The sequence below is a fragment of the Halictus rubicundus genome, chromosome 2 (assembly GCF_050948215.1).
Source record: "Halictus rubicundus isolate RS-2024b chromosome 2, iyHalRubi1_principal, whole genome shotgun sequence".
Classification (NCBI taxonomy): Eukaryota; Metazoa; Arthropoda; class Insecta; order Hymenoptera; family Halictidae; genus Halictus; species Halictus rubicundus.
This window is the reverse complement of record NC_135150.1, coordinates 7,804,798-7,830,508: the sequence shown is the minus strand read 5'-3', so window position 1 is coordinate 7,830,508 and position 25,711 is coordinate 7,804,798. Positions and strand designations below refer to the sequence as shown.

The following is a 25,711-nucleotide window of genomic DNA, read 5'->3' as shown; positions in this document are numbered from 1 at the left end:
TAAGGACAAGAGGTCATAAATTCCGAGTCAAGGACCTCTTGGAACTCCCTCGGACCTCTCGCTCGTTCGGTCCCACATGGCCCCACGTCCCTTGTTTTGGCGGGGCTTCACCCTCATGCGTACCCCACTCCCGTGCGTGCGCTATTAAGATCCATCCACTGCCAATCACCATCAAGCAGCAACCGGAAGACGAGTGATCCGACGAATCAACGCCTAGCCAGAAGATCCCAATTTTCCTATTGGCTAAGGAAGCGAGAAGGAAGAAGCTAAAAAAGGGATTCGAAGCTCCAGGATGACAGAACTCATTATAGAACCGAAGGAGTTACATCTCCAAGACTTTCTAAATAAATCTCTAACAATTATTTTCGCCATTTTACTCTGTGTACGAAGTTATTTGTGAACCTCCACGAGCAGAGCGCTTCAGCGCTCCACGGGCACCCGAACCCACACCAAAAGTCCCCATCCCACCACACGGCGACGCAACATAGCTAAATTTTGGTGACAGCGGTGGGATTTATTAAAAAATTTTGGAAAATCAACTGGACCATACATTTGATGCCGGCTTGTGGAAGGCTCTGGAAAGGTGCAATCTCTCTCTCCTGGGTTTTCGTACGGTTTCCCCAGGAGCTTGGGTAAATACCGGAGAGCGAGTGACGTCAGCGGCCGTACAAGACACCCTGCCTGTCACGTGCACCCTTGAGGAATTCAAATCATCGAGAGGATCCAACGATAAGGAGAATCCAGCCGGGAGAATTCAACGACGGGGAACCGGAAAGGAGAATCCAGCCGGGAGAATTCGACGACGGGGAACCGGAAAGGAGAATCCAGCCGGGAGAATTCAACGGCGGGGATCCAGGAAGGAGAATCGAGCAACAGCTGGATAAGGAGACATCGCAAGGCCAGGAAAGCGTGATTGGTGGTGGATCATATTGGTGTAACCCGGGCAGCGCATCCCTCGTAAGTCTAGAACATAAATTTTATTATTTTCGTCACGCGTAGAATGTCACGTAGCTTTAAAATGTCGCGTAAGGGTAGGAAAGCGCGTAGGATTAACTTGAATAGTAGTGGTAATTCCTTTATTGTTGACGATATAACGTTTGTGTCACCTTCAATAGAAACTACGGTTGCCCTCCCTCAAGCAAGCTCTTTGCCATCTCATAATACTGTTCCAATACAGAGTACCCCGACTAATTCTTCTATCTTTTATGATACAACCGCTTCCTCTAATGGTCCCGCAGCCATCGAAATAAGTCCTGTTAATGTATCTGAGCGTTCTTTTCTGCCACTGAAACTTGCTATCGACCTTATACCTCAGTTTGATGGACAATCTTGTTCGGTGACGAAATTTATAGGGCAATGCAAATTAGCCAATGACAGAATCAAACCCGCCGATAAGGATAATCTTCTTGCTCTGATTAGGAATAAAATCGTGGGGCATGCTGACTTCTTAATTTCGGGCCACCGCGAAATTAATAGTTTTGATGAGCTAATAAAAATCTTGAAGGAGTCATTCGCGCGATTTTTCAAGGTAGATTCGATTCATAACGAACTGAGAAACATACGGCAAGTAGATAATGAGAGAGTTGATGTTTATGGGGCCCGAGTTAGCGAAATTCTAAGTAGGGGAATTGAAGCGGCAAAAGAGAAATATACTGCGGAAGAATTTATAGGGGCGAAGGTCGTCCTCAGTCAAGCCGCGGTAACGGGTTTCACTAAAGGATTAAGCGACCGCGTAGCACGAATGATAATTTTAAAGGATAATTTACAGACTTTAGAATCCGTTATAAAAGTAGCAGTTCAATTAGAAGGTGAAACTTTTGAAGAATATCGACATACCCCTCCGAAACTCACTGTACGCGACGCTCGATTATACGTGACCAATACGCGACCTGATAGAAGGTGTTTTAGATGCGGCCAACCAGGGCATGACCGTGTTCATTGCACCGATAACCTTCCCAATCACCCCCAGAATTCCCGGGAAATTAGATGCCGTTTATGTAGGAAGACCGGTCATGTAGAGTCCCAGTGTTACGCGAACGTCTCAGGAAATTCTGAGGGAAATAAATTTAATCGACCTTCAATATCCCGGTTTAATGGAAACTCGCAGTCTTTAGACTTGCGAGGACCACCGCGTCAAAGCGCACCGCGGAACGAAGCCCTTATCGCGCGCGCCGGTTCATCCGAATCTGCTTAAATCTTGACGCCAGCGAGATTGTCCAATCACCCGCTATTACGTTGAAACACCAATCTTTTAATGAAGTAATTGCTTCTTTCCTCATAAACACAGACGCTTCCAATTTCGCTGTAGGGGCTGTATCGAGCCAAGGGCCTGTAGGGAAAGACCTCCCCATCGCGTATGCATCTAGAATTTTAAATGAAGCAGAATGTAATTATTCTACTATAGAAAAAGAATTGTTAGCAGTTCTATTCGCAGTAGACCATTTTCGACCTTATCCCTACGGTCATCAATTCACCCTGATAACTGATCATCGCCCGTTAGTTTGGTTACACAATGTCAAAGATCCCACATCAAAACTTATGAGATGACGAATTAAATTGAACGAATACGAGTATAAAATTGTGTACAAACCTGGTAAGGTGAACTCCAACGCAGACGCATTGTCCCGAAACCCTGTAGACCTCCAAAATAATTCAATGTTCCAAACAAACTTAATAGATCCTTGTCTGGAGAATTCGGGGGTGGCTCTCGCAGGCGCCGGCGAGGTGTTGCTCACGAACCTCCGGACAAACCCAAATCCTACCTCAGACCAAAGCATAGAATATTACTGTGAGGAACGGGTTGCCTCTGTTTTCCTTGCGCGCGGGGAAGCAGTGGTTGGAAATGAGGTCGAAGACAGTTGCAAAACTTTTGGTAGTAGAGACAGCGATAATGACGACAGTGACGATTATCATACTGCTGACGAAGACGAAACGCCTTCACCTTCAATAAAATTCCATGTAGGAGGGAAGGAACCACTCTCTGATCTGTACGAGGTCGTTGAAAGACACGACAACCGTGAAGAGAGTGTAGATATTCGGATTCTGCCTCGGGCATCGTTGGCTTGCGGCGACTCGGGCGTCTGGAAAATCGGCAAGCCGGAAAACCTCCTGACCCCGTTCCAGGCACCGTTAGGCGCAAGGACGATGCTTTCTCTTTCTATCCCTTCTTTTCGGCGCTCTGGCTGCCCTGAGAATATCGGCAATCCGGAAAACCTCCTGACCCCGTCTCAGGGAGCTATCGCTGGTGGTGTATTGCGTGGTAAAGCGCAGATTCTTCAGGCTGAGGAGCCGGTTATAGGGGCACAATCCGAGATAGGGCCGACCTCATTCAAACCTGAAACACAGATAGAGAATCTATATGATACAACGCAGAAAGCGAATAAAATATTACCTATTAGAGTCACGGACAGTATATCCAACCCCCATCCTACTTTCCTCCCGACTTTTAAACATTCTAAGGATTATCTCTACATGCGTAAAGATAACCTTATACATTTCCTCCCTACTGATTGTTCATCTGCTACAGAGACTAGCAAGGATCTCCTGAAACGGGAGAAGTTTCTTATCCATCGAGTAAAAGAGTACAATGTTAATGTTGGAGAAGCCTTAACCATACCCGGGAATAGATTTTGTATATTTCACTTATTCATTAAAATTACCTCTGAAGAGAGACCTGACTTTCAGAATGTCGTAGCCTCATTGAAGTCCCTCAAATGCCTCGTGGATAGGACAAATACAAAAACCCTTAGCATTTCTAGAGTACACAATGGATTAGGAACTATTGGTTGCGATCTCCTTGAACAATCAATAAAATCCATACCTACTGACCCCCAATATATAATACCCATTTGTCCCGGAGAAATAATCATCCCTGAAATATCGGATAGACTAAAAATTACTAAGGAACATCCTGATACTACCATCGGTGGTTATCATGGTACGACCAAGGTATACGACAGTATTAGAGAAAATTTTTATTGGCCTAGGATTAGATTTGGGATGTTTTCATGTAACACTTCCGTACATGAAGCTACAGGATTTACCCCACACGAATTAGTTTTTGGTGTTAAGGCTATAATTCCTTCTGAATTTGCTAAGCCGGAAACCCCTCGGACATTCTTTCATTACTTAAATGAATTGTTTACAAAGATTACCACTACTCAAGCTATGGCAGCAACGAATTTAAATCGAGCAAAGGAAAAAAGTAAACGACTGTACGACAAAAATGTTAATCCTCGTAAATTTAATGTAGGCGATTATGTTTATCTAGCTAAGGAACCCAAACCGTCCAAATTTGATACCGAATGGGCAGGGCCATACCACGTAGTTAATGTATATAACGACTTAACAATAGAGATAGAGATAAGTAATAATAAATTTAAAACGGTCCATGCGAATAAGTTGAAACTAGCCTGTATACGATTAGATTAGTAAAGCGACTGAGTATAAAACTGTTGTATAAATAAACTGAACCCACCTTAAACGATTTTAATGTAAATATATACATCAGGAACTCCGAGTGTAGGTACACCTGCGCACACACACATATATAGTTATTCTGAAACAGACTCAAATCATGCGCCGTCTATATAATTAATTAGAATAGAGTAGTATCAAGTAGTATGTAAAAGCTGTTCCCATAGGAAACACCTTTTCGATAAGGGGGAAGGTGTAGCGTGGCCAGTTGACCACGCGAACATAGCTAGATATATATATATATAGCATCGATTAATGGCGCGGAGAGGGAAATTTAAATATAAGATGTAATCGCGTATTTCATACATACGTATTTTATTTGGGCGCGATAGTTTAGAGTAGGTAAAGAAAGACCGGGAGAGTTCCATAGAGATCCTTGACGAAATTCGAGTCGGCGAGACTAATTGAGGAATTTAGAGAAAGTCACGCAGCCTCTTAGAGTAGCTTCTCCAATTCTACATAAATTAGGGATAGTCGAAGTCCGGAATCAGTTAAGGACAAGAGGTCATAAATTCCGAGTCAAGGACCTCTTGGAACTCCCTCGGACCTCTCGCTCGTTCGGTCCCACATGGCCCCACGTCCCTTGTTTTGGCGGGGCTTCACCCTCATGCGTACCCCACTCCCGTGCGTGCGCTATTAAGATCCATCCACTGCCAATCACCATCAAGCAGCAACCGGAAGACGAGTGATCCGACGAATCAACGCCTAGCCAGAAGATCCCAATTTTCCTATTGGCTAAGGAAGCGAGAAGGAAGAAGCTAAAAAAGGGATTCGAAGCTCCAGGACGACAGAACTCATTATAGAACCGAAGGAGTTACATCTCCAAGACTTTCTAAATAAATCTCTAACAATTATTTTCGCCATTTTACTCTGTGTACGAAGTTATTTGTGAACCTCCACGAGCAGAGCGCTTCAGCGCTCCACGGGCACCCGAACCCACACCAAAAGTCCCCATCCCACCACACGGCGACGCAACAATAGCATAGTGTCGGTCTGGTCGGACGACGACAGCACTGCTGGCGATGGTGGGAACGGCTGACATGAGTACAATATTTTCTCGCCACGAGTTCGATTTATCCTCCCCGCTATAAACTTGTCACTATCCCTACCAGTTTGGATTCTATATAGACAACGTCGGACTATTTCTTTCTCGTTTTCGTTTTCTCACACTCGCGCCTACTGCAAAACAAAAGCGAATTGCCACCGGCGATTATTCGTTTATAAGCTTGTCACCGGTAACGAACCGCAAGTCTATAACGTAAATACTGTATTTAATCACGTGATCTTCCCGTCAAAACAGCCTACATTCCGTCTATGTACACCCACATTGACAGAGCGCGCACCTAATTCCACGTTCATTGTCAGGGCAAGCTTAACGTTGCGCATGTTAGGCTATCGGCGTGGCGGTAATGATTTATTTTGATTTTTTATAAAGAATCGACCATCATTTTTGTTAGTATACCTCGAGAGTGTTATTTTAATCTTGTCCAAAAATATCTCGGAATCTTACAGGCTTATCCAGGTATTAATTCGTATGCATTCGCACGTAACAACAATATCATTTTTACTTTGATAGGCCTTATCAGACATGATAACTAAAGACAAATTATGTTATTAAATAATTTCTTTTGTTTTCAACTTGCGATTGTAACATGATATACGCACAAAATACATATATTTAGTAATAATTCAAGGATAGAAGTAACTATTAATAAAAATTTATTTATTACAAATTAATTACATAGTATCTTAAAAAAAGAATTATTGTACATATATTCTATTTTGGTTTTTTTATCTTTCGTTTATCCTTTTTCTTATGTTTCTTCTTGCTCTCTTTTGTAGTCTGTTTTCTCCTTCGTTCTTTCTTTGATCTTTTAGTTTCCTCTTTTTCCGAGGAGAAATCAGAATCATCTGAACTTGAATTACTGGATGACGAAGATGAAGATGACGACGATGACGATGTACTTGAACTAGATGGGGAGGATTCATTAGATGCACTTTCAGCTTTTTGTTCTATTATAGGTACTATTGCTGGTTTTGGATGAGTTTTCAGATGTTCTCGTAAATCGTCTGTAAGTCCACCCAAACCAATTGATGTAAAAAAGTTTATAGCAAATCGAGTATTTTTTGGATCATCTCTGGGAAATAATCCTTCAAATGCTTCTTGTAATGTAACATCTTTAACACGTTGATTAAGCTTAGATAGTCCCATGTATTCTGACAGTTCTTGGAATAAGATTTTGATAAATATCCTATTAGAACTGGTTGTGTCGTCCTCTGTTAATTTTATACAAGACAGTACCTCCCACGAAATAGAGTCGGTAAATAATAGATGAGCAAAGAACTTTGATACGTTACGTAACTTATTTGTATCTAAACGATGTATTGTTTGGTATGAATCTCGAAAAATTTGTTCAAATGGAGTGACATACATCTTGTTAATAGCACAAAATCGACCTGCTAATAGACCAAAAAATTTTTCATATGTTCTCATCTCTGCACAGCAATCTAAGAACATATGACAGAGTTCTGTTTCCTGCCCAGGTTTCAGTTGCATCTTCATCAATTTGTGTGCACATTCTTCAAAGTCAAGAGACGAGTGAATTGTCAAATATATTGTTCTTCTAAGAGCTGTTAAATTTGTTTCAGTATTATCTACAATTACGTCTTCTTTCCCTTCCATTACAGCAGTGCTGCTATCTTCATCTGAACTATCTTCTTCATCATCTTCTTCGCTTTCTGATCCACTAACGTCTGAACCTAATATTTCTTTACTTAATTGTTTATATTTATCTTCGTTAGTAATATACTCTGCATCAAATTTGAAAACATTCAATATGTCCTGAGAATCAGTTGCTTCGTCTAGCGTCACTAAATGTGTAAACTGATTTTCTTCTTCAACGAGATCAAGCTCTTCTGGAACTGCTTCGTGATCTTTAAACCCATCTTTTCGAACTTGAAACATGACTTCTATCATGTACTGAACCCTTTTATCTAACTGTCCTTCATGTAATATGTTTCGTAACATTTCGAATATAGCTTCTATACCTTTCCTAGTAACTTCAGTCAATTTCATACCACATTCTTTTAAAAATGCAATGGCTACTTCAATAGAATCATCCGTTGGTGTTTCTACTAGTAATGTTAGTATTTCTAATGCTAATATCTCATGAGCTACTCTTTGATTTACTAAATGTGCTATGAATGTTCCCGAGGAAATACAAAGAGGTTTATCATTCCTTCTAAAACCACGTTTAAATTGTATTACAAGACGTTTTAATATTAATTCTCCAATGTTAGGAAATTTAGAATTGATGATCGCAGTAAGAGCTGCATAAACAGCAGTAAACGTTGGAGATGCTGCTTGAGCTTGAATTATAGATCGAGCGAGCAGACCTCTACCTCTGACAATATTTTCTTTTAAAAGCTCTCGAGTTATAAGTCCTATATTACTAACATTAACCTTATTAATGTAACCATGGATAGATTTCTTCAAAGCCTCCCATGCAATACGTTGATATGCAGCTCCTGATTTATCAGTGATTTCTGCTTGCATCATTTTTAATTTTGCAGGTGGAATATATGCACCTCCAGTTCTTGATGTTATTAAATCAACCGTTCGATTTTGTCGTTCTGTTACCTCGACAGAGGTATTTTGCCCTTCTCTTTTCTCCATGGTTCTGTTTGTTACTTTATCTTTTTCGTCTTTCCTTTTATTTTCTTTTTCATAATCTCTCGACTTCTTCCTATCATGTCGTCCATAAGATCGTTCCTGTGTATACGACTCTTCATAATCATGATTTCTTTTATAATGATAGTTCCTTCTACTACTTCTGTCATTGTGGTAATGGCGATCTCTTAAACGATGACTTTGGCGTTCATAGTTGTCTCTATGACTTTTACGTTCATAATCGTCTCTATGACTTTGACGTTCATAATCATCACGATGACTTTGACGTTCAGAGTCACCTCTATCACTTTTAGAATATGATCTTTTCATCTGGTCACTGAAATTTGAAAACAATAGTGTTAAATTTTCAACAACTACAGTAAATGTAAATATAAAATCAACAATTTTCTTAACCTTTATTTTGCTTGAAAAATGTTGTGTAAAGTTAACTTTTTACTGGTAACCACTAGCTTTTATCAGCTTGTACAAGTATAACTTATACTGTGCTTTTATGTTAACAGAATTAAAACACATTTATTCATCACGCTTCCAATATAGGGTAACCTCAAATTTCTATTCATGATTCATGACTGATTATAGCCTAAAAGATAAATATTGAAGACTTATTTATAAAAATTAATGTACAATTTTTAAATAGCACTCTTTACCACTGGTTACTGAATTCCAGGAATTACAAATATGTATTCAATATTGCCCAGCCAGCTGATGTCGCCAAATACAAGTAACATTTACACACGATGCAAACCATGCAAACCCATGTACACAAGTACAACCCAGTACAACCTAACAGCATATCATTCAAATGGTGGGGACTATGAACGCGTCCAAAACAATGTTATAATGCGTTATCCTACTTTGTTTTTATATTGTTCATAAATACTTCATACTGTATTTAGTGATAGATATCATTCAGTTAGAAAATTATAAGCTTTAATTTCATCAAATTAAATCAATATTTTAATATGTAAATGCAATAAGTTAAATATGAAATACAAATAACAATCAACTTCTTAAAATAGATATTTATGTGAACGATGATTTACATTTTGCAACATAGTTTAAACTATATAAATACAGAATTTTATTAAACACTTTCAATTATATGTAGTTTAAAGACTTCTTATTATGTTTAGAATTAGTGACGATTCATACGTACACATTATTGTGGATAATACACAAGGTATAAAAAATTCAAATATTTCTTTGTTTTTTTTTTTTATAATTACAACTATCAAAATGATGTTAACATAACCGGAGTTAAGTTCGACTTCTTCATTATTGCATTTACTTATAATATGTATGCATTATATCGTATAAAACATATACATAGTGAAGATATGCATGTGCCTAACAAACATGGCGACTGCCAAGTGACAACGCGTTTTGCTGTGTTAAGTACTTTTCAATTTTATTTATTATATGTCTATTTCTAATTAGTGGTTTTAAAACGGCGATATTTTATTCTACTAGAAGTACACATCAGGATTATTTCATCTCACTTAGTAGTTGGATCATTTTTTAAAATACTTGTGGTGAGTCAGAAATCATATACGTACAACAAAACTAAGGTTGTTGTAAACTCGACTAGATTTCGAACGTAACAATTATCTATATTTTTTAATTTTAGCAAATTAAACAAAAAAAATGTCAACTTGTTTATATAATCGAGTAAAATATTAGAATATTTGTTTTCTTGGATGGATATTAATCATAACAACTTTGTTGATGTATTGAGTTCTAATTAATACAACCTTATGAATTTCATAAGATTAATACAGAATTCTATAAGATTATTATAAATTGCATTCCTACTTCATATTCGTCATTATACTAGACAATTTTAATTGTAAAAACTTTTACGATTTGTTATTGTGCCTTTTTATTTAATTTAAATGTTCTTATAATTCAATGATAATAAGTAGAGCTTGAACATAATACCTTTTAAATATTTTTATTTTTTAGCAAGAAGAGGTCAATATACATTTTGAAAATGCCTACACAGACAACGGAGAATGATGATATTCGAGTAAAAATTGTTTATAATGGGTAATATAAATATATAATTTCTTTGTAATAGTATGTATTTTTAATGAAAACAACAGTGAAAGAAACAAAAATAATAAAGTTAAGAAATAAAATATTGATTTTCATATATTACCTACATAAGTATATTGTTCACAATATAGCATTTGTAATACAATGATTTATGACTTCCCATGAGTTTAAACTTATTTAAATATCTCAATGATGTGAAGTAAATATATATATATTTAGCATATATTACTTACATGTTTTTGTAATTTTTGTACTTTTTATATAAACAAAATTCCTTCAACATATGATTTATTTGTATTTGATGTATTTTAAGTTTTTCCCTCAATTTATTCTTGAAAGGAAAAGAGGTCATAATTGTTTGTTTTGCATCAGGGAAGTGCAGATTACATATATTACTCCTGGAATTTCGGTAGACACATTACGGGAGGAAATACGTACGATATGTGGATTCGGTGCTTCAGGTCAAGATCAATTTACGATGAAATGGGTTGACGATGAGGGGGATCCATGTAGGATTGCTACTCAGCAAGAACTGAATGAAGTACTGCGTCTTTATGAACTAGAGAAGGATACTGAGATACCCATACATGGTGAGTAATGTTCTGCCAGTGTAAATCTATTTGTAGTTGATGTTTAGAATGCCATCCAAATGGTTTTTTCGACCATCGTGCTTTTAGTGATAACTAAACTGCGGATTTTATGCATTTTACGTTAAACTGTGACAACATTAGAAAAAATTAAGAATGTTGTTACACTCTTTGCAATTTATTAAAGTTACTAAAAGAAGAAGTACATTCCAATTTGTCCCCTGTTTGTTATAATTGACATAGATGATTTTTATTTTGTATAAAAATCCGAAGTCTAGTGATATATTTGTGATACTAGTGTAACTGTAACTATTTATTCAGGTTTTTATTTTGTTTTGACCTGATAGAATTCTGAACAAATTTGTAAATTTGATTCATAATGTGATTATCATTTTCAAATAGTTTATGTGGTAGGTAAATATGAATAATTTTTCAATGCAGGATAGTGGTATTTGAATATATTTTTTCTTGGTCATCTATTTTGTAAATAATTGCATATTTATTTTGTTTGTGTATCGTTTAAGATAGTTTTCTACTCAACATATTATTGCGCTTTCCATATCTTCATACTATAATACTTATATGATATTGTTAATTACGTTTACATGTCACCAATTAACATTGGATTTTATGTAAAGTAAAAACACTAAACAATTTAGATTGAGACGTAATATAGAGAATTACTTCTGACGCTTATTACGTATAAAAATGACTAATAACTCGAATAATTACAACCTCGTATAACTACGTCCGATTACACGATCAATAAGCATTAAAAATTTCATGCATCCCTTAAGAATCGTTCCATTCATGCGTATTTACTAAATCCCCGATTATGTAGTGGACTTGGAAAAGAAGGCAAACACGCGAATGAAAACTAATAAAAGAGGCTCTTAAAGAAAAAAGGGCAAGGGCGGAAAGGCATGAGAACGTAGTTAAGCAAAGCGTACGTGAAAAGGTGGGTGAGAGAGATTACAAGAGAGAAAGGGTTGAAGTAGGGCTGAAGAAGAAAGAATATTAACATGGAAAGGGGATCACGGAAGGAAATATTGAGGAAGAAGAATTAGAGCGAATAGGGATGTACGAGCCAAGAAGGGGCGGGGTGGAGCGAGGGGAGGTGTGATCAGGTAGGAAGTAACAGAATGTACAGAGAAAAGGTTACGAGAAAGAAAAAGAGTTGGGGCGGTTTGTTAAACAGAAATCAGTTCTGTTTTCGGCGTGACTTTATCCTAGCGTTTGCGCATTTCGTGGAGTAAAACTGGTCGGGTGGTGACGGCAGTTAATGAATACTGCAGCAGCAGTCGATATTCTTACGCGGACAGATTAGCTGGGCGAGAGTTTCCTCGTGGAAATCCGCCCGAGAGTGGCGGAACGGCCGCGCGAAGAAGCTAACCGGAAATCTCGTTGGGAAGGGAAAAAGGGTGGATCAAGGAGAGGGTAGAAGGCCGGTTGATCATTCCCCGAGGTTCATCCGCGGGAAGATAACGGGATAGCCCGGATAGAATATACGCGCGGTGGGCGGCTGGGCTTGTTTTAGTGCTCCGCGAACTCGTGTCGAGAGGTTGTGACGGTGTATCTTTAACAATCGCTGTTGTCACTGGAGAGGTTGCAAAAGTGGCGATAAACCAGCATCGATCGCGCTGACTCGTCGCATTCTCAGCCGGGCTCCTGCAAGAGGTCGGTCACGGTAGAAGAGGCGAGGACAGAGGAGCACGGGGGTGAAAGAAGGAGAGGAAGGGAAAGACAACGGGCCGGAAAGAGAGAGATTGAGAGAGCGTGCGCACGTACCGCTGGGTAGGAAAGTAGGGAAAACTCGGGGGTGGGAGTTAGAGGGTGATAGCGAGCAAAAGACGGGAGCCAGTGGTGTACGGTTGTTGGCGGACGATATCAGACAGCCAGGATAGAGGAAGTGGAGAAAGATAAATACGGGTAAATTCGTCACGAAATGGCGTGGGGTTATTGGAGCGCAACGTCAGTCAGCGATAGGGGTCGATCACCCCGTCGGGAGAAGGATAAACAACAGTCTCAAGGTTTGCATCAGCACCAACAGCAACAACAACAACAGTTTCATCAAACCGAGTCGGGGATCAGCACGGGGTTGTACGGGGTACAGCAGCAAGTACAGAGCGAGATCGGCGTCGGTACGTCGTCCGGGCCCGGTGGTGGTGGTGCTGCTGGTGCCGCAGTCGAGGAACCACCCTGCAGTATGATGATACAGGGTGGTTCCTTCTATTCTTATTCCGCGGCACTGGCTGCTGCAGCAGCAGCTGCGGCTGGCCGTAAGATTCCGCCGGCCGTCGAAGTACCTTCCACCTCTTCCACGGGAATTCAAGTTTTGCCGCGTGATCGACCGATTAAATCGAGCACCAGCACGTACCCACCCTCGCCCAGCAGCGATTCTGCCGAGTACGAGCAGCCGATCGCCGGAATACGGGGCGAGTGTTCGCCCAATAACAGTCCGCGCGACGAAATATTCATACAACCGGGATCCTCATCGTCCAGAATGAAGCTACTCGGCAAAAAAGGTGTCGACGACACCTCGGAAGTCGATCTGGACGAAGTGATCGCCACGGAGATGATGTACGCGACCAGCAATCAAGTTGTAGGGCCTAATAGGTGTCGTGTACACGGGCCATGTAATCAACGTCCGGATCCTGCTCCTTCCACGGCCGACGATACCACCGGATTCTCGCAGTTTTGGTTCAACGACATTACCTGGGGTAGGTCTCGACACCTTCTCCGCGCTTCATTGACTTGGTCGATTGATTCGTAAAGAAGCACAGGTGCATCGACCGCCGTTACGTTCCTTCCGTTTTACAGCCCATTGTTTGTATAACCTTTCGATATTGCACGTTATTGCGCGCTGTTGTCCACACAAATCCACTCGGTTTACCGACCGGAGTCAACACAATCTTGATTTAAACCGAACGATCCGAATGCTCGGATGCAATTGCAACATATTGATCGCGAAGAATAGTGTGTGTTTTCGAGATGGTGTGCTAACATGTGCGCTTATCTAATCATCTCTGCCTAGTTCCATATTTCACGATTTCAGAAGGATCAGTGCGCGACTCGCGGACATCGTTTCATTTCGAATTCGCTGGGCTCGATGGCGACGACATATGCTTCGCGTGCGGAAGTTAGTGTTTCTTTCGAGTTTGCTGCAGTTTTTTCGTCACTATTACGAACAAAAACACAAGAAACGCTGGTCGGAACGTTCCTCGTATCTAATACACTCGAGATCGATTATTAGGACAGTACTACGATACATTTTCCAAGGTCGAACTAGACGGGTAACAGCATAAGGTGAAAAGATGAAAAGGGAGACGTACGCCACGCAAAGCGGTACAATAAGCTGCCGCTGTACCGAGTATCGAGAGTCTTTGTTTGCTCTCGTTTGATCGCAGCGATCGCTGGGTAACAGGCGTAATTAACACCTCGCTAGTTGTATTAATTCGCGACAAACAATGTCTATAGTAATACTCGCTGCGGTGAAATCGTTTTGCGAGGTGTTATATATCGATTGTTAATAATCGTGAAGGCTTTTCCCTAAATTGTTACGGGTACAACGTCCGTGAGCATTTATGTTAAAAAGATCCTCTTCCTTTTAAATCTAATATAAATGAAAAAAATCGACGGAGATTCGGCAAAATGACTCGAACAACTAAATGAGGAATATAGTTATCTATTTCAACCGGGAAACGAATTATATTCTAAGCTCCGACGGTTTGATTATACTGAAAGCTTGCCAATACATACTGATAAGATACTCGGCCGTTAAACAGAGTAGGACGGTTTCTTTAATTTTGTGGCAGGTCTCGCCGATAGTTTCAATCGATTATTCGATGGCGAGTGAGATGTAAAGGCGTAGATTGAAAACAACATTGCACCTATCCGTGTCGTCGAAGGCTTCTCGTCGATAAGCGATAACGCGATCGCATCGTTTCAATTCAATGTTACGCGTTATCGGGCAGCGTTTAATGATCAAGTCACTGAATAAAAGTGGCAGTATAGGATACACCTATGTAGCCGCGGCTAGGCAGCGGTTAGGTTCGACATGTGAACGGAAAAAGCCAATTTCGATCGTGGTCCGTAAGACATTTGATAGGCCGTGTAGTGTTGGAACACGTTCGCCGTGTGCGATTCCATCTTCGATAGTTGCCGATCATTGTCTCGGCTGTGCTGACGAGGACACCGCCGCGCATCGTTATGATGACGTTGTCCGTGATACACGATCTTCGTTAGTATTCGCTACTACATATTTCCATCCAACGTTATAAGATCGATCCCTCAAAATTTCGATTCGGGGCACCGCAACCGGCTCGAGTGTGCCTCAAGTATTAGTTTCGAACGCGTGGAACTTGCAAACGGGGATAACGTAGCATCCGAGTGGATGTTCGAACAGACAATCGAAGTGTACAATTTGGGACCGTCGATGATGATGAAAAAAAAAAGATGATAAATTAGTGGTGGCCGCATGAATTTGCATGGTTCTGCATGATTTTGCATCACTGAATATTCATGAGATATTCTTTCCGTGCCTCGAAAACCGAGTTTTCGATCAACAAAGGGGAAGTACAATAAAATTAGATATGCCATTAACCCCTTGACGATGGCGATCGCGTAATGAAAAGGTAACCGCGATGCCGGTTAGAATTCAAGTGACTGCACTTTCGTGTAGCAGTAGTCAAGAATCAGAGCTTACATTTTCCAGCGCAAGTTAACATGATTTTTAAATCGAAACATTTATTTGATTGACATCGACATGAAATGCATTTCATATTATTATATTGGCGAAAATAAAAAAAAATGGTGAATGTAAAACGTGACATAGACCCTTATCTTTAACTGATATCTCCGACGTGTGATAAACACAGGGTCCCTACGAAATATGGCGCTCGGCATCAAGGGGTTGACGAATTATATTAAATTGTACGGTTTATGTGGGTTGAGAAAATATAGCAGAAACGATTCGCTATCATCGAACTTGAAGCTCGAGCGTGTAGTTTTTTAAGAAGTTTATTTGCCTCCTTCGCAGAACATTGCTACATGGTCGCATATACAAAGACTGCAAAGCGACTGCGATTTAATTGGAAAAGTCTAACGAGTACGCGAGTCTATGTACAGTCAGTTGTAAATAGTATTCGTACATACTTTAAAAACCAACAACTTTTTTAAAATTGCACCAAACGGCTTCAGTTTTTTTTGTGATGTTAGTAGCATTAATTTACTGGGTAATGCGTAATTAAGTTTTTTTAAAAATTGCTACTGGTCGCAATTGCGAAGAAGAAAGTAGAGGTCACAATTTTGAAGTTTTTCTTATGTGTGTCTGGAATGAAAATTTAGAAGGTGCCTTTTGTAAGACCTAAGTGAGTTACATACACGCGCAAGGTTGCTATGAAATATAAGTCATTGAAAATAGCAAAAATTCAATTTAAATGAATCGCAAACTATATATGTATTCAAAATACTCAGATTTACAAAAGGCATGTTTTAAATTTGCATTATAGGCACAGATAAAAAACTTGAAAATCGTGACCTTTAATTTTTTTCTTCGCTATTTCAATAGCAATTTTAAATAAAATTATTTACACATTTGCTAGTAAACTACTCCTTCCAACATCTCAAAAAAATTTATGCCGTTTGGCTCACATTTAAAAAAGGTTATTACTTTCTAAAGGGTGTACGAATACTTTTTACACTGACTGTACGAGATTAATTCTAAACTGCGGTTTATGCATAACAAAACGGGTAGGTTGTTTATACATATTTTCATAGACTGCTGTACAGAAGACAAGATCAAGAAAAAAATTTAAGTCAACGATTAAGTACCACATGAAGTTATAACAAAATGACAATGTCATTTAGTAATTATAATAATATTTACATATCAGTAAATGCGTACGGTTTGTTTCATAATTACTGGATTGCAGAGACCTATGCAATCTCTAATATTCCGAAATAAATTTGTTGAAGGTTCATATCAGGTCGAAATCAATTTTCTGTATGAAAAACTCCTATACCCTCAGAGTAATGCATGTAAATATAAGAACATCTGCAGTTTTGTAATTATGATAAGGACATTGAACATCTCTATCCGTTTAGTTACAAATTCAAACAATTTATTGTCAATGTTTTTCTAGAAGCAAGGTATTATTTTGTGTCATTCGAACGAAATGGTAGAGTTGTTGTACGCTAACGATTTAAGGCGACACAAAAATGATTCTGCACTCAAGAAAATTGTCCGTTTCTGTTACAGTTTTTCCTAACGTTCCGCCTGCACCTGGAATGCCCTGTCAGGGAGAAGACAGTGAGTTTCTCGTCGCAACAATAGTCGCAAGTTTCTAACACACACCCACTTGCTCAGCATTCTCCCAATACGAATATACTAGCCAGCGAGTTATACGATTAGCAATACGTTCTTTTAAGTTTCTCATGAGATGTATACGATTGGTCTGGCTAACCGATTCATGTAAACTGTAAACGATTACTATTATCTTTTCTGTTGTATCGTTCTTTCGTTGGTCGACGCTTGTTTCTTTTCGTTTGATCTATTATTGCCGCATCAAGAGATTTCATACCGATCAATTTCTCATGGTGTACGTCGACTGTTTTCGATTCGTTTCGTTCTCCTTCTGTTCAGTTTCATCATGTACGTATGATCCGTGTCAGCAGGAAGAGCACCGCATAGATCGATCGCACTTGATAATATAGCGATTTCCCCGTTTGAATACCGCGGGGCTTACGGTGGACATGTTGTTGCCGTATTTACAAATTCGCCGGCTCGGTTGTTTCGCCCTTGGCGGTGTTATTCAGTAGTTTTAGCGTGTCTTGCTATGGAGCGACTCAGGCGACTTACAATTTTACTGCAGATCTTTCGGTGCGGTATTCCAATGGATCCGTCTTTTCACCTAAAGTAGCTCGTGCGACGCGCGTTTCCTTATCGTACTTGTACCGCGAGAGAAAGAGAGGGAGAGAGAGAGAGAGAGAGAGAGAGAGAGAGAGAGAGAGAGAGAGAGAGAGAGAAGAAAGAGAGACTGTAAATAGAATATAATTGAAAGCATGCGAATTTTCATACGCGAGATCGTCGTCTTTCGTGCGCGGCCGCGTCGTAGAATAAATTCGATAGGAAGTCCCGCGGTCAGCTAATATGTATATTCCGGAACGAGGAACACCGTTCGCAGACATTGAAGACAGGATTACTCTCTGTTCGTTTGTGATATTTATGTTTTTTCATTTTCCAAAGGAAGCATCTACAGACGCGGCGCACGTAGATGGAGGAAGCTGTACCGAGTGAATGGTCATATATTTCAGGCGAAACGTTTCAATCGGGTAAGCATCATATACTCATTCAATTACTGACCCCGAATCGCTTCCACAAACCTCCGTGTACCGCTATTCCAAAAACCACCCACCGGATACACCATCCACCCACGCTTCTCGCTGCTCTCGAATATAATTTCACACCATCTTTTTCCATTGTGGCTACGAACACACTGTTACCTGTTACACACCGCCGTTTCTCGAAGCGACCCTTTGTCGGTCGGATAGAGTTTAATTCCTGATAAAAGGAACTTGCTGGCTAGTGGTCACCGGGAATTATTCCGCATTTAACGGTCTCAGTACCTACCTGGTCTCTTCTTCGCTCCAGCCGAGGGGTAATGAGGGCGGTGTAAGTCGATTTTACTCGGATGAGGGATAGATAAGAGCGAGGAGGACAGCAAGGGTAAATGTACAGGGTGAGCTACCCAACCGCTGCAACCGGACGTACCTCTGCTGATTTTAACATGATCGAAATTTTAAGAAAATGTATGTTGTGATAAAAAGGAGATTCTATTGAATAATTATTCGAATGCGGATTTTTATACAACACGAAAATTATCTGCATTAATCGCAAGCTACAGGAGCTACATAGACATTTGTTTGTTTTTTTTTATCATTCTAATCATCTGAAAGTAATGCATTAATATTTTTAAATTCTTTGAATGTGTCTACTATAAAATTCACAGTCTAATAATAATATCATTCGAAATTTTAAAATTGTCAATGTTGTTTCTCAAAATTGAGCCATTTTGATGTGTCAAAAATTAAATTTCTTAATCCCTGTAGAAAATATTCAACCATTTACAACATTAGTCATTAGTTCACATGGTAGTTTAATTTGAGTGTATAAATGTCTATCATAAAGTATAACTCATGGTCTTTGAAAAGATAATGGCTGTAATATTACGTTGTTCTAAAAATTCGTTTCAACGATTAAGTAAATGACAAATTAGGAAATGATAAAAGATTATCATGTTGCCTCATGTTGCCCAACAACATCAAGAACGAACATTATAAAAAGATCTTTTAGGATAACCTAACGCTAACACCACTTTGCGGTATGAACATTAAAATGTCTCCTAAACTAATGATTTTAAAGGGAATGATAAGCAGTAGAGATTAGTGCATTGAAAAATGGTACACGGAAAAGTTATTGAGATCTTGAATAAATCCTCTTTGTCGCAATACTGATTCAGAAGAGACGTTCCTTTTCCTGAGAAAGTTTCTCGTGTTATTAAAAAAACAATAGAGTTATGTTAAGTTACAGTCTTGAGTAATTCACCCTATGTAGGAAGAGTTTCCAGAGAGTTTGAGGAGGGACACAGGTAAAGAACTATGATAGGGGTTGTTGCGTTTAGATTGAGGGTGATGAAGAAGGGAAGACGCTCCGGTTGAAAGAAGAGGAAAGGACGCGTAGAATTCGCGGAAGAGGGTCGGGGGTAATTAAAGAAGTAATGGGCGAAGGAGGGTCGGAGCGGAAGAGAAAAAAGAAGAAGAGAGTAGAATTAAGTCAGTAATTTTAATTAGACTTACGGACTTCCCTTGACTCACACTACTCTCGTTCTGAGGGCTTCACAAGAAAAGCGCGCCAGTTGGGTCCGTATAACTTCCTCTCTTTGTTTAACTTCCGCAGCGAGCGTTTTGCGCGTTCTGCCAGGATCGGATATGGGGACTAGGTCGACAGGGGTTCAAGTGCATCCAGTGCAAGCTGCTGGTCCACAAGAAATGTCACAAAGTGGTGAGGAAATCGTGCTTGAGCGCGCAACAACAGCAACAACAGCAGATACCAAGTATAGAGGCGCAGGCGATCGACAGGAACGGCGATCAACAATTGATGGATGTCGTTCAATGCAGTAACGTACCTCATGTAGAAGATGAGATCTCAGAGTCACCGATCATCGAGGAGCACTCACGAAATCGTAAGAACGTCTTTGAGAGGGCTCTCTATGGTGACGGTAAAAAAGGCGGCCGGGCCTCGGAAACCTTTTTCAAGAAAACCATTAAGCACATCAATTCGAAATTTCATAAATTTATTAATGTCTATTTCAAAAGTGTGCAACATTTTTTCAAGTAAAAATATTCATTTAATCCGACGCTACAACTTCCAGAGTAAGTGGTGCAGTTGTATGAAATCAATAAACCAAAGAGGTTCTTCTCTATGAGAATCGTCCGAAAAAGAATTTTCGACTTTTGTGAGATAGGTACATGGAATATGCTTCATTTCAAAGTGTACCGAGTTGCCACTTTTTAATTTATCTAGAATATTTTGAAATTATATTTGTAAATTCTAAAACTATTTTTGGAACCGGTCACAGTAGAGAGTCCCCTGTGCTAAGCTAAAAACTGAGAATTTGTAAGACGAATCCTAAAATTATATTTAGTTTCTAATATTTATTACTTGTGATATTTTTTATGAGAAAGACTACGAGTTTGTTTTAAATGGATATGTAATAAATACATCATATACTATTCCCGATCAGAAAAAGTATTTGGTCAAAGAAACTAAAGCAATAGCGAAAGAAGCAGAATAATAGAGTCGCCCCTATTCGAGTAGAACTTCAATGTGAAAATACATAACTTCATTAGTAAAATGCGGAACAAAGAAGTGAAACAGTGATTAGTGAAAATACTAAATCATCTTCCAAATTATACATTTTTTGTTTTGTTGAGAAAATTAGAATTATTCTCGCACTTTCGAATATTGTTTATACATTTCTTTGAAATTTTCACATTTCTCCTGTGAATTTCTTCATTATTTCATAGTTGGTAAATAGGTAAACATATTAATCGTTTATCTACATGTTCTTTACAATATGACAAGATCGTTGTATCTACTCGTTTTAATATACTTATGACTAATTATGTATACAATACACGACACAATATGTATGTATACATTATGTACATTCAAAATATACTTAAATAATTCCCGTATAAACAATGTCAACTAGTTCGATTGAATACTTTTTGCTAGGATTAGTATTGACTGTATCAGTAAGTACAGTTTCAACTTTTTCAAACGAATAGGTGTATCTTTCAAAAATGTAAATTAGTCAGACACTTATAATATTGCCTATATACGATTACAGGAACCGGAAGCGAAGAGAGGGAGGAATTGCCACTGGATACGCTAAACGATGCAGACAACTCGAATGATATGCAGAGGCAATACTCACTAAATGATTTCGAACTGATTAAGGTAATCGGTCGTGGTTCCTACGCGAAAGTTTTGATGGTGGAACTGAAGCGTACGAAGAGGATTTACGCGATGAAAGTGATCAAGAAAGCCTTGGTGACCGACGACGAGGACATAGATTGGGTTCAAACGGAGAAACACGTCTTCGAAACTGCCTCGAATCATCCTTTTCTTGTGGGGTTGCACTCATGCTTTCAGACCCCCTCGCGATTATTTTTCGTGATCGAGTTTGTACGGGGTGGTGATCTTATGTTCCACATGCAAAGACAACGTCGTCTTCCGGAAGATCATGCTCGGTTCTACGCAGCTGAGATTAGCCTCGCCTTAAACTTTTTACACGAGAAGGGTAAATATTTACACAGCGATAGTTGCGCCATAAAAAGACAGATTACAAGCTATAATTTTTCAGAATTTTATGGCATACACGCACTTAATCAGTTTAGAAATCTTGCGCCAAGGAAATTAACACACTAAAACAAGCTTAGATAAAACATTTAAAACAAGCTTTATTCGGCGACGATCAGTTTTAATTGAAGTAGGGAAGCATGCTGATTTATAGTTTAGGAAAAGCAATTTATAAGATTAAAATACAAGTAATTAGCAATGAAATTATAGAAATATTAGAAGCTATTTTTTTAATCTAAACTTGAAATATACAAGCATAACTGCTGTCTATTTATTGAACGACTTCTGTATTAAAAATTGCTTGTGTCAGTAACATAAATAAAACTGTATAAAAGTTTCAAGTTTGATCTCGAGTATTAATAAGTCGGTATATTGTAAGAAGTAAACACAAATAGTAATGATACGATGTTGATAATATCCACTTATAGAAGCATAAATAAATGAAACAATCAATGAAACCGTCATTTTACGAGCAACAAACTAGCGTAGTACGTTCATAATTGTATTATGATATTATCAGTACAAGAGAAATTCACAATAACTTCTTTTTACAGGAATAATATACAGAGACTTGAAGTTGGACAATGTACTACTTGATCACGAAGGTCATGTTAAATTAACTGATTACGGAATGTGTAAAGAAGGCGTCCGAGAGGGCGACACAACTTCCACATTCTGCGGCACTCCAAATTATATCGCACCTGAAATATTACAGGGTGATGATTATAGTTTCTCCGTAGATTGGTGGGCACTTGGTGTACTTTTGTATGAAATGCTTGCAGGCCGTAGCCCGTTTGATGTCGCGGGCGCGTCGGAAAATCCCGATCAGAACACTGAAGACTATCTATTCCAAGTTATTTTAGAGAAAACTATTCGTATACCTAGGTCATTATCAGTCAAAGCGGCTTCGGTTCTGAAAGGTTTCCTCTGTAAAGATCCTCTTAGGAGATTAGGTTGTGGTAAAAGGCCAGCAGCTTTCCTTGATATTGTTGCGCATCCATTCTTTAAAGCAATTGATTGGGAAATGGTAATTATTAGAATATACTGAATGTGTACGATATTAATTTTTTAACGGTTCGGTATTGTTTATTGTTTATTCCGTTTTTAGTTGGAACAAAAGCAGGTCACACCGCCTTACAAACCACGTTTAGATTCTGATCGTGATCTGGCCAACTTCCCACCAGAGTTTACGGACGAACCTGTTCATTTAACGCCGGATGATCCGTAAGTTTTTAATTCTTAGTTATTCATTGAAATGGATTGAAGAATATTACTGACGGTAACTGATATTTTCCAGGAGGGTGATCGACAAAATTGACCAGAGCGAATTCGAGGGCTTCGAATATGTGAACCCGTTACTCATGTCTCTGGAAGACTGCGTGTGACAAGAACCACTCGTTATTGTGCAACGTCACAATCAATATCAACAGCAATTGCAGCCGTGTTACATGTATGAATTACAAGACAAACTCGCGATGCTCCGTATTGATCCTCTATTGAACATCAGCTCAACAAATCGAGGTTATCATAACAACGTTTTTTTAATGACGTACTCCGAAGAGAATGAGAACGACAATAATTATAACGAATATCGGTTATCGCCACCTTTTCCATTCCGATACGAAAGTCCGATATGCTCCAGTTCTCTAAGTATCACTGATGTTACTTACGGCTCTAGCAATAACAATGAGATCATTAGCAACTATGATGAACACAATTACGATGATGAGGAAGATGAAAGTCCAAAGAAAGGACTCTTGAAGCAAATGTTTTGCCTTCCATTAAATTAAGCTAAATAAGGCTTGTTTAATATTACAAAATTGCCTCTAATCAATAGTTAATATAAATTTTGTAGATTGCAAGAGATTTGAAAACCTGTAACAACGTTAAAGTTTACAGAATCCTTATATTAAGTATTGGAAGAAAAAGTACTTAATTTGCGCCACGTATTATAACGATCATATTGACTCTTCTTTCACATGGTGCTGCAAGTAAGCGTATTAATGGGTATTATTTTCAGCTATTTTTAGATGAGAAATTAATTAAAATGGAAAATGTACCTGACTGCTCGATTAATCTCGTAGATAATATGTCATTCCGTTATGCAGTCGTTCTATTAAATACTTACAAGCATTATACGATCCTATTATATCGCTTGCATGAACGTATTCACTGAAAACAATAGCAACAATATATTTCTAACAAACTAATATCTATTTAAGAAGAACACTGTATATTATAGATTAATTACGTTTTAAAAGAATACAGAAAACGTACGTATATTTCTAAAAGAACTAATTTTTTTCTACATTTCTTTTCTTTTTTTTTTATACAGACAGTTTGAATCTATAATATATAAACATATTATATATACATATATTAATGATAAATATTAATATTAAATATATGTATATATATACACACTACTAAACACTTTTAAAAGAGAAATGTTGATCACAATGTATATTAAAAAGAATTTTAATCACATCACATTATAGCGTTACAAGTTTTTTCAAATATTTTTGTTCGCGAATTACGTGCTCCAAGGACGTGAAAGTTACACAGTAAACAATTTTGGTGCACGATGTTTTTCCGTATTGTTAAACGAAAAGTAAATTGTGACTACGAGGTAAAAATTGCACAAAATAAGAAAACATTCCTTAATAATTTAATCCCATGTTATTACAGATTAAATTAAAGAAGATATAATGTACCCAATTTTTTACAAGATATTTACATTATAATAGAATAGAATAAAAGTCTTCCACTACCATACCGTTTTGTATTCGTTAGGAATTCCAAGTGTTAATGGTTTACACGTTAGAAAAAAAGTTATGATATTTCGCAAATAATTTTAAAGAAATGATTACTGAAAGCATCTAATTTTGTGCAATTTTAAGAATCGAACATGCTTAAGTTACTTTTTATGTGTTATACTCTAACAAAATTGTTTACTGCTGACAGTTGTTCGTTCCTGTGATTATTATAAATATAGAAAACTGTTAAAAGTCTTGATAAAAGAACTAGAGAGTTATGAGATTTGACATGAACTTAGGGTAATTCGAAAGGAATCTAGAGTAAGGACACACACGAAAATAAAATTGCCAAAACACATTATACAAAAATATTTTATAAAAGGTTAACAATTATCTTTAAATTGTTACATGCCAGATATGTATACTATATTATGCAGAGTGAGACATTTCGATTCAATTAACAAAATCTGTTACAACCTTTTGTGTTACTTGTAATATATATTATATTGTATTAAATATATACGTAAAATAAAAAATCATTTTAGTTTACAACTTTAATATTGGAATATGAAAATAAAATAATATCATTTTATTTTTATTATTTAAGTATTATAAAGTAATAGTTACCGTATTTTTATAGTCGTACGTAATGACAATCCCGCGTAATCATTTTTTAAATGAATGTCTCATTTGTCTTGAACATTAATAAGTAAAATGTATTTTTACATTCGTGTTCCATACATTTTTGTAAAAGTAAAAACATATCAACGAAAACTTAAAAGAGAATAAAATTATTTAATGATACTACTGTAACAAATACTTAAAGTGTAGCGATACATGGTATATTAATTACATATATCACTTTATTTAAGTGCCTCGCCCTGTATATTAAATGTATATATATTTATGCATGTGCATAAACACGAAGGTTATTATACTTTATTTTATTTCATCTATATAAAAGAATATAATGAATTTTAATACTTTAAATGTACAATATAACGTAATTATTTTATAACATAGTAAAACCAAAATAAAAATATTAAATTATTTTATTATTTTTCCAAACAGAATTAAGAGGTTGTTGCTCTTATATTTTTATTATTTCTTCATGATCAATTATAAAAGAAATATTTTTCGTGTGTCAGAAAGTATGTTCCAAGCGGCAGTTCCAAGAGTATATTTAAAAATATATTAATGAAAATAGTTTTTACTGCAAGTA

The 25,711-nt window shown here is 37.8% G+C and overlaps 2 protein-coding genes and 1 pseudogene across 5 annotated transcripts; 2 read left to right on the top strand and 1 right to left on the bottom strand.

Annotated features, from left to right (window-relative positions):
- Window positions 1-5,463: 5,463 nt before the first annotated feature.
- Window positions 5,464-23,172, top strand: Apkc (protein kinase C iota type). 3 transcript variants are annotated; one of them, XM_076804704.1, is made up of 10 exons: window positions 5,464-5,520; window positions 10,130-10,213; window positions 10,595-10,812; window positions 17,069-17,119; window positions 18,056-18,141; window positions 19,766-20,051; window positions 21,222-21,674; window positions 22,288-22,760; window positions 22,842-22,957; window positions 23,031-23,172. In XM_076804704.1, exons 2-10 carry the CDS (start codon window positions 10,158-10,160, stop codon window positions 23,116-23,118), a joined length of 1,827 nt encoding a protein of 608 aa, XP_076660819.1. In that variant the 5' UTR covers window positions 5,464-5,520; window positions 10,130-10,157; the 3' UTR covers window positions 23,119-23,172. The 3 variants fall into 3 exon arrangements, with proteins under 3 accessions (XP_076660819.1, XP_076660818.1, XP_076660815.1); XM_076804703.1 differs by lacking the exon at window positions 5,464-5,520 and adding an exon at window positions 9,533-9,699; XM_076804700.1 differs by lacking the exons at window positions 5,464-5,520; window positions 10,130-10,213; window positions 10,595-10,812 and adding an exon at window positions 11,979-13,529.
- On the bottom strand, window positions 6,179-9,000 carry LOC143364268 (pre-mRNA-splicing factor CWC22 homolog pseudogene; annotated as a pseudogene). Its single transcript, XR_013084060.1, has 3 exons — window positions 8,815-9,000; window positions 8,561-8,747; window positions 6,179-8,483 (listed from the first exon to the last, which is right to left on the bottom strand). The product of XR_013084060.1 is annotated as a pre-mRNA-splicing factor CWC22 homolog pseudogene (transcript).
- Window positions 23,173-23,181: 9 nt separating the features above from the next.
- LOC143364286 (uncharacterized) lies at window positions 23,182-24,015 on the top strand. Its single transcript, XM_076804720.1, has one exon. The coding sequence runs from the start codon at window positions 23,182-23,184 to the stop codon at window positions 23,521-23,523; it is 342 nt and encodes a 113-aa protein (XP_076660835.1). The 3' UTR covers window positions 23,524-24,015.
- Window positions 24,016-25,711: the final 1,696 nt, after the last annotated feature.